The sequence below is a fragment of the Gymnoscopelus braueri genome (genome assembly GCF_963280865.1).
Source record: "Gymnoscopelus braueri genome assembly, chromosome: 19".
Taxonomy (NCBI): domain Eukaryota; kingdom Metazoa; phylum Chordata; class Actinopteri; order Myctophiformes; family Myctophidae; genus Gymnoscopelus; species Gymnoscopelus braueri.
The window spans coordinates 15,603,800-15,613,143 of record NC_137621.1 but is presented as its reverse complement, the minus strand read 5'-3'; the positions used below and the strand labels follow the sequence as shown (position 1 = coordinate 15,613,143).

Genomic DNA, 9,344 nt, shown 5'->3' with positions numbered 1-9,344 from the left:
CATAACTTTGACAAGTGTCTGAAGACCGAAATCATCAACAACATGACGGTCACCACTGAGCTGTGGAATCTGTTCTGCTCAGGGCCGGAGCCCAACGCCACCTGTGACGAGTACTTCCGTGTCAACAAAGTGAACATGCTGCAGGGGATCCCTGGGCTGACCAGTGGGGTCATCTCGGACAACATGTGGCCAAACTATGGTCCTCTGGGCATGCTGGTAGAAAACAAGCGCCTGGTGTCTACCTCGGTAGCTGATAACTCCAAGGACATCTACAAGCCATACGTGTTAAACGATATCGCCACCTACTTCACCCTGCTGGTAGGTATCTACTTCCCCTCCGTCACAGGTATCATGGCTGGTTCCAACCGGTCAGGGGATCTACGAGATGCCCAGAAGTCCATCCCCATTGGAACCATCCTGGCTATCGCCACTACCTCCAGCATCTATGTCAGCTGTGTTATACTGTTTGGTGCCTGTATTGAGGGGGTTGTGCTCCGAGACAAGTTTGGTGAGTCTGTTAAAGGGAACCTTGTGATTGGCACACTGTCCTGGCCCTCACCTTGGGTAATCGTGATTGGGTCCTTTTTCTCCTGCTGTGGGGCAGCACTTCAGAGTTTGACCGGAGCCCCACGTCTGCTGCAGGCAATTGCTCGAGATGGCATTATACCTTTCCTACAAGTATTTGGCCATGGTAAAGCTAATGGTGAGCCCACCTGGGCACTGCTGTTGACTGCAGGAATCTGTGAGCTCGGCATCCTCATCGCCTCCCTGGACGTTGTGGCTCCCATCACCTCCATGTTCTTCCTGATGTGTTACATGTTTGTCAACCTGGCCTGTGCTCTTCAGACCCTGCTCCGCACACCCAACTGGAGACCACGCTTCAATTACTATCACTGGGCCCTGTCATTCCTTGGTATGAGTTTGTGTCTTGCAATCATGTTCATTTCCGATTGGGTCTACGCTATCACAGCCATGGGTATTGCTGGCTGCATCTACAAGTACATTGAATACAGAGGGGCAGAGACGGAGTGGGGAGATGGGATCAGGGGTATGTCTCTTAATGCTGCACGCTATGCTCTTAGAAACCTTGAGGAGTCACCACCACATGCCAAAAACTGGAGGCCTCAGTTGTTGGTTCTACTTAACATGGACACAGATCTGGCTGTGAAACATCCTCGCTTGCTGTCCTTTACCACTCAGTTGAAGGCAGGGAAAGGCCTGATTATAGTGGGGAATGTCCTGAAAGGTACTTATCTCAAGAAATACACTGAGGCCAAGAAAGCTGAACAGAACATCAAGTCATCCATGACAGCAGAATGTACCAAGGGTTTCTGCCATGTTGTGGTGTCCTCCAACTTACGAGAAGGCTTCTCTCACCTCATCCAATTAGCCGGGCTGGGAGGGATGAAGCCCAACTCGGTCTTGATGGCCTGGCCTGCCACCTGGAAGCAGTCCAATTCCCGACAGTCCTGGAAGAACTTCATAGAAACAGTGCGTGAGACCACAGCTGCCCAACAGGCCTTGCTTGTAGCCAAGAACGTGGACAGTTTCCCTACCAACCAGGACCGTATGGGGGAAGGTACCATTGATGTGTGGTGGGTGGTTCATGATGGAGGGATGATGATTCTGATTCCCTTCCTGCTCCGACAGCACAAGGTGTGGAGGAAATGCAAGATACGTGTCTTCACTGTGGCCCAGATGGATGACAACTCCATCCAAATGAAGAAGGACCTACAGATGTTCCTCTACCAACTCCGACTGGACACACAAGTGGAGGTGGTGGAAATGCCAGACAGTGACATCTCAGCCTTCACCTATGAGAAGACACTCGTGATGGAGCAAAGGTCTGAGTGGCTCAATAAGATGCATCTGTCCAAGACAGAGCAGGAGAGAGAGGCCCAGCTGATCCACGACAGAAACACAGGGTCTCATGCCATGCCCAATAACAAGGCCACAACCACTCCCGAGCAGGTTCAAGTAAAGGAGAAACGCCAGCGCAAGCCCAACGGCAACGTTGATGTATCTGACCTCAACCAGACACCAAACCAGAAAAATGTTTGTTGGATGCACTCAGCGGAAAGGCTGAATGAGCTGGTTGTCAGTAAGTCCCGGGGAGCTCATCTGGTCCTGCTCAACATGCCCGGGCCACCGAAGGACAGAGAAGGTGACGCAAACTACATGGAGTTCCTGGAGGTTCTGCTAGAGGGCCTCAACCAGGTCCTCTTGGTTCGCGGTGGTGGTCGTGAGGTCGTTACCATTTACTCTTAGGAAAAGAAACTGAAGCACACACACAATGGCTCCCCACCCTGCACAAACAGGCCATCGCCATTGATGCATGCCGTTGTATTCAGTCAAAATATGTCATTTTAAGCTACACTTTTTGGATTCCGGTTGTTTGAGCTTTGCTTTTTTAACATTATTTTATATATGTATATATATTATAGACACAAATTACATTTACTAGCTACAGCTCTTTCTCTTTTCCCAGCAACCACCGGGCCATAAACGTCACCTCACCATACAGATGTGAGGGCTGTGTCCACCTGATCCAGAGGATCTCCAAACTGGAAGGGATCATTTCTAAGGATGAAGAGCGACTAGATTCAACTCTCTCACAGTCAGCAATGTGACACTACTACTCACTACCAGTACTGTAATGCAATTAACATATGATAAAAAGATTGCTTCACATATCTGTTTGGCAAGGGGGAGTGGTGCGACATTGTTTCAATTGTTACGTACAGTATATGTTTAATACTTGTTCAGATACAATCTAAATGACACCTTTGATACGTGCTGCAGACCACGTCAAACAAGGGGTATTAGGGGAAATTCAAACACATCTGCTTCTGTGTGGCTTTACCATCAATAATGTCCCACGTTAAATTCCAATCGCATTAAACGCAATTTAGGCTCTCATCACAAGGGGTTCTGAGACATTCGGCAACACTGTCTGTCTCTCTGTTCGACTTCTCAGTCAATTCCCATGTCCTCATTCCTTACTGCACTTTCTCCACACTTCTGTTCAGTTCGTTTTTATTTGTTGATAGTGCAACATCACCCCAAGGGTCTCTACACTTCAGCTAGACACACACACACACACACACAATGCACAGCACGAAAACAGACAATACAGAGAAAAACGTATATTTTTTAGATCACTTGGATGAACAAAAGTTGGGGTGAAAATGATTAAGATGATGACAACAGTAGCTACGTATTAAAAGTAGAAATGTATGCTGTGAAACTCCCCCCTTTTCCTTCATTTAAAGCCTCTATGCCACCCGGATGCCTAATCTTTATTTTTTTGTTATTATTTATAAAAATAATATAAAAAAAATCTTTTAACAGTCTTGGGATCTTGGGATCTGAGAAAAGAAACCCAGCCAGGAATCTCCTCAACTCTACCTATATTGTCATTTTAAATGTATTTTGACAAACAAAAGGAAAAAAAAAATCTCAAGGCTCTCCAACTTCAACCATCCTGCTCTCTGGACAACGTTCATTAGGGCATTCCAACCTACAACGCCTCTTTGCCTTTGTGGCCCTGGACACCCAGGTCTCCTCCACCATGGCAACAGTGCCGACTCCCTTGGGAAAGACCCTGCTCTTATGTGCTATATTAACTCTAAATACTCTATAGCTCTATCTGTAGGTCAACAAATAGAGCTGTCACTGCAATGTGATCAGTGGTCTTCCATTCATCTGTAAATAACTGTGTTTTACACCATGGTTATTTTAGCACAAATGTACATAGGTAAGTGTACTGTATACCAGTTTTGTCTTACTGCACATGTATGTGCATAATTACATTTATTTATTATATTACAATATTATATATTATATTACACCCCCCACGCCCAATTCTGCAAATTTTTCTTTTTCATAATATGGTATCCTACTGTAATATTGTATATTTGTATTTTTATCGTGTGTATATTTGTATATGTTGCACAGTCCTGCTGATGTCACACCAACATGTCGCTGCTTGTATCCAGGGACGTATTTGGGGGGAGGACATGTCCCCCCCCCAACTATGTCCCTGGGTACAAGCAGAGAAATGAAGTCCTCTCAGCAGAGCTTCTGCTCTACAGAGATGAACGTTTCCTCAGCCTCCAGAGTATTTGTATTTGGAACAAAAAAGGGGTGCAGATAGAGATACATGCACTTCACTACAATTACAAAAAAATACATATCTGAAAATAAATGGATGCAATTGGAAAAGGTGAGGCTGAAGGGCTTCAGCACTTAACCCTCTTCCTGCATATGAGAGAGGGGGCCAGCATCGTCACCCTCGGTGGGATCATGTCTGGGGTGTGACTGCAAGCTGGCATCTGTTGGCGCATCATCATCGTCGATGCCCAGGCCATGGGCCGATGCGGATGCAGAGGTTCAGCCTTGATCTTGTCTTCCTCCATTTTCTTCCTCCTCATGTTCAGTAAACTCCAGGTCCTACTGGCTGGACACAGTACTCACCGATGGGCTGTCATGTACAGTGCCCTTCATGTGTGAGATAAGAGAGGAGGGAGGACATCTCAACACCAGACTGGGAGCTGTGGTAGCAGCTCAGACAGCTTCATGCTGTTATCCACAAGCAAAATAAAAATGCCGAGACATTTTTACAAAAGTGACTCATCTACCTGATGGGATTCCATCCCAAACTCTCTCTCTCTCTCTCTCTCTCTCTCTCTCTCTCTCTCTCTCTCTCTCTCTCTCTCTCTCTCTCTCTCTCCTTTCTTACTTTCTCTCTTGCCTGTGGAACATGGTAACATTTGAGATCAATTGAGGTGAGAGGGGGGTTGGGTAGGTTGAGCGTGGGGGAGGCTCAGCAGCAGCCACCGTTAGAAGTTTTGATAGGCTTGCTCTGAATCTTGATGTTGGACTTCTCTGATGCGGTGGCCGTGGCTTTGGACCCCATTTTCTTCTTGATCTCAGCCGCCATGGTCATTAGGGCTTGCTCTACATTGGTGCCTTGTTTTGTGCTGGTCTCCACAAAAGGAATCCCCAATTTGTCAGCAAATTCCTTAGCCTTAATATAATCCACAACTTTCTTTGTTGTAAGGTCACATTTGTTGCCTACCAACATCTTGTTAACGTTGTCACTGGAGTAACGATCAATCTCCTGTAGCCACTGATTCACATTGTTGAACGACTCCTGATCTGTGACATCATAAACGACAATAATGCCATCAGCTCCTCTGTAGTAACTAGATGTGATCGTCTTGAACCGTTCCTGACCGGCCGTATCCCATATCTGAAGTTTGATGGTTTTTCCGTCTAACTTTATGGTCCTGATTTTGAAGTCCACACCGATGGTACTAACATAGTTCTCTGTATACATGTCATCTGCAAACCGGAGAAGTAGACAAGACTTTCCAACACCGGAATCACCAATCAGGAGCAGTTTGAATATGTAGTCATATTCGGGATTCATCGTTGATTACACAAGATAGTCTGAATTTATTTTTATTGACAGATTTTTTTTTATCGTAGATTAACCGTTGTGTAAGCAAGAAAGTACAGTGTTATTACCAGAAAGTAACAAAGGCTGACACAGATAAAGGCAGATGATGAATTCCAAATATCTTTCACTGTCTCTCTCATCTTCCACACCTTATATTGGCTGACCAGAGCTCTGGTTTGATGTCATTCACAAACTGTTGCCAAGCCTGCCTAACGATGACGATTTTCACAGGCTCCTTTGCAGTTTGCTCATGACTGTCTTGAATTTGGCATTTGTATGCCTGGACATGGAGAGTTCTTATCCGCACACAGTTCTCTCTTAAATCCACTGAATTTCAAATCAACTTCTAATACTAACAGTAACAACAAGCTAACACCATTAATGGTACATCACTGCAAGAGGTTCTGTGATGACCTGGAGTATGTCTCTGTTGTTCTTTATCATTTAAAGATGCAGTGCCACAATTTTGGTGCTTGTTCTGTTTGTTTTTGCGTTTTGTAAGCTGCAAGCTTTTCTGTCATCAAAAGTCCTTATTTATGTGTTTATTTATTTAGAATATTTTCTTACCTTTTGAATAAAAATCTATTTTGTATCATTACACTTAGACCATCACCACACCCACACCAGCTACATAAAAACTAGAGAACCGACACCCCCGACCCCACCATTCAGTTCAAATAAAGTTGCTCACCTAGCGCACGCTCCCCCAGAAGTACACTCTCCTTCCGGATTTGGGCACCACCACTCGGGTTTCAGGTCATAAAAGCATGCGCAGTATAGTATCCTTTATGTGCTACACTTGCAATACCAGATCTGGCTACTAGTTCAATCACGCTTCAAAAATCCCTCCTGGTCCTGGGGGCTTGGTCATGACACTTATAGGCCACACCCATGCCCATGTTGGCGCTATAAACGCTCACTTAAAATATTTGGTACATGTGGTACATGATTCTGTTGTCATGTGATGAAACAGTTTTTGTTATTCAATATATAGTTTTGCAATAATTGACTTCCACACTTTGTGGGATCGGCCTAATCCTAGGCTATATTAGAATTGGCTAATGAGAGGGCCGGCGGACCTATGACTCAGACATAACCATATATAGAGGCCAGCCTGCAACCCATCACTACGACTCAGACATAACCTCGTCACATGGCCATAAATGGGCATATACTGATGAGATTTAATTTTGCTTTCAGCAGATTTTTGTTGTGCCAGTCGGCCAAGTAAAATGAAGTAAATTCATGAATATGTGAAAAATATTCAGGGATTTATTTCTTTGGCACACAGATAGCATCCAGAGGAAATGTGGCACTGATCGGTCCAGTGGTTTACGAGATTAGCCAAAGACATACAGACAGACGACACAAATAGACGGCTCACCCTAAGAGCCACAGCATAAAAATCTTTCACTGATTAATCCCCAAGCAAGGGGGAAAAAATATATGTATACACACACGCGAGCACATAGACACACACACACCACACACACAGACAGACAGACAGACAGACAGACAGACAGACAGACAGACAGACAGACAGACACAGACACAGACACAGACACAGACACAGACACACACACACACACACACACACACACACACACACACACACACACACACACACACACACACACACACACACACCTGCATACTTAACATCATACGAGACCAGTGGTACTTAGAGGCCACATATGATACACATATTTTTGTTCTGTAATATGAAAAAAACTAGGAAATGACATCCACATAGAAACGGTGTGGCTCCGTGTCCAATCACCTCATGTGACCAGCCTGTGACATCAGCCGTCTATGACCTATGACTCTAAATTTGGTTTCAGCCTGATCAAAGGCCCCTTTTTCTTCCATTATGAGATCAAAGTTAAATATTATAGAACGTATAAAATGTGTGAAAATAATTAGTGGAAGTACTTCTGAGGCTGGCAGTGTGCATACAAGGTTTTGCAGTGATCGGATTGCAGAGCCACACTGTAAAACTGTAATTGTAATACAAATAAAATGTCAGCCACTAAATACAGACATAATTTGTGGGTAGCTTATATTGCTAGTCTGTTTTAATGCATCCCAAAATGGAAAAAAAGGAGTACGTTTTGTGAGTAAATGATTTAGTAGACTATTGTGTGTCTTAAGTATGTGTATTTCTATTTCTTATTTTACATCACAAAGCATAATTGAACCTGAAAACAAATCAACATTTGAGTAAGGAAATAATAATAGCTGTCATAATATAATAATAACAAATAAAACGTAATGAATAAACTTGTTGGAGTTCATTATTCAGCGAGTCTACATTCTTGTGAAAAGTCCTTTCAGATCCGGTTGCTGCCCAGTGGAAGCTGCTCAGTGGGTTCTGCTCAGTCCAAGAATCAAGAAGTTTTTATTTGTCACATGCAGGTACAAGAAGCAAAAATAGAAGCTATTGTGTGCGGTCCACAAAGTACTGCGCTACAATGACAATAGTAATACAAAAAAATACAAAAAAATAAGATAAGAATAAAAATATATGAAGAAGCCTTCAGCAGTATCCACATCAGCATGCAGGGAGACAAAAGGCATGAGGCATATACATGTGCAATAAGGCATATCCATGTAACTGTAGACAAAACACATGTATACTGTATGCTATAGGAGACATAGCAACAATACTAACAGTACTAATAATAAATCATGAACCATAAAAGCAAGACAAAAGTGTAAAACACAAATCATAAATCGCTAATACACATATTCGCAAATACATTTCATTGAAACCACTGAGAGTGCTAGTGGAATTACAGTAGTTCAAGCTGAGAGATGAGATGAGATGAGATGATACAAGCGTGGATAACAACGTATATAGGTTTTAAGTGGTGAAGTGTCCAAGACATAAAGATTCCTAACTACATTTTGCAAATTAGCAAAAGGGACCCAAGTGCATTTTGTTAGGCTATTGAGCAGCCACCACCGTTTTTGTTATTCTTTCCGTCGCCCGTTTCTCCGCCTTGTGCTGCGAGAGCCATGGCTTCGGGCCCTTCTAATTCTATTCTCTTCTTGATCTCAGTCACCAGGGTCATGAAGACCTCCTCGACATTGGTGCCGTTTTTGGCGCTGGTCTCAAAAAAAGAGATTTTGAATTCGTCAGCAAATTCCTTAGCTGTACAATAATCCACAAATTTCTCTTTTGTAAGGTCCGACTTATTGCCTACTAACAGCTTGTTGACATTCTCATTGGCACACTTTTCGATCTCCTCAAGCCACTGTTTCACATTGTCGAAGGTATCCTCCTCCGTTACATCATAAACCAGAATAATGCCATGGGCTCCACTGTAGAGACTAGAGGAGATCGTGTTGAACTTTTCCTGACCGGCCGTATCCCATATCTGAAGTTTGATGCTCTTATTATCCACTTGTACGGTTTTGCTCTTGAAGTCCACACCTATGGTACTAATATTTTTGTTTGTATACGTGTCATCTACAAACCGGAGAAGGAGACAAGTCTTTCCAACTTCAATGTCGCCAACCAGGATCACTTTGAATAAATAGTCGTATTCGCTCATCTTAACTATTTTATGTCAACCTTTCAAGGTTTTCGTATATTCAAGATCTCTTGTCCTGCTTCATTTGCATATGTCAATCCTGTGTTTCTGGAAGTAAATATTTAAATGGTATCTTCAACATCTTATATGGGCTGACCAGTCAGCTCTGGTCTGACGTCACACATGCCATGCATACCGAACAGTGCCAATTTGCGCAGGAGCCTTTGCAGTTCGTCCATGACTATCCTGAATTTGGCACTGTATGCTTGGATGTTGGACACATTTCTCTCTAGGTCGTCCTCTCTTAACCACTTAAAACCCTGTACTTAGTTGACCGTATTCCC

General features: G+C 43.6%; 3 protein-coding genes across 3 annotated transcripts in view; 1 reads left to right on the top strand and 2 right to left on the bottom strand.

The window, feature by feature from the left end:
- The window catches only part of LOC308074680 (solute carrier family 12 member 7-like), a gene marked incomplete at both ends in the record, with an annotated part of 3,108 nt that extends 840 nt beyond the window's left edge, over positions 1 to 2,268 (top strand). The window contains one exon of the mRNA XM_080414187.1: positions 1 to 2,268. This exon is cut by the window's left edge and continues 840 nt beyond it. Coding sequence (XP_080270313.1) covers positions 1 to 2,268 — 2,268 coding nt within the window.
- Positions 2,269 to 4,825: 2,557 nt separating this feature from the next.
- LOC308074263 (ras-related protein ORAB-1-like) lies at positions 4,826 to 5,434 on the bottom strand (the record flags this gene model as incomplete). The annotated part of the gene is made up of 1 exon (XM_080413638.1): positions 4,826 to 5,434. One exon carries the CDS (start codon positions 5,432 to 5,434, stop codon positions 4,826 to 4,828), a length of 609 nt encoding a protein of 202 aa, XP_080269764.1.
- A 2,972-nt stretch (positions 5,435 to 8,406) lies between these two features.
- Positions 8,407 to 9,021, bottom strand: LOC308074679 (ras-related protein Rab-1B-like; the record flags this gene model as incomplete). The annotated part of the gene is made up of 1 exon (XM_080414186.1): positions 8,407 to 9,021. The coding sequence occupies one exon, from the start codon at positions 9,019 to 9,021 to the stop codon at positions 8,407 to 8,409; it is 615 nt and encodes a 204-aa protein (XP_080270312.1).
- Between the last annotated feature and the right edge of the window lie 323 nt (positions 9,022 to 9,344).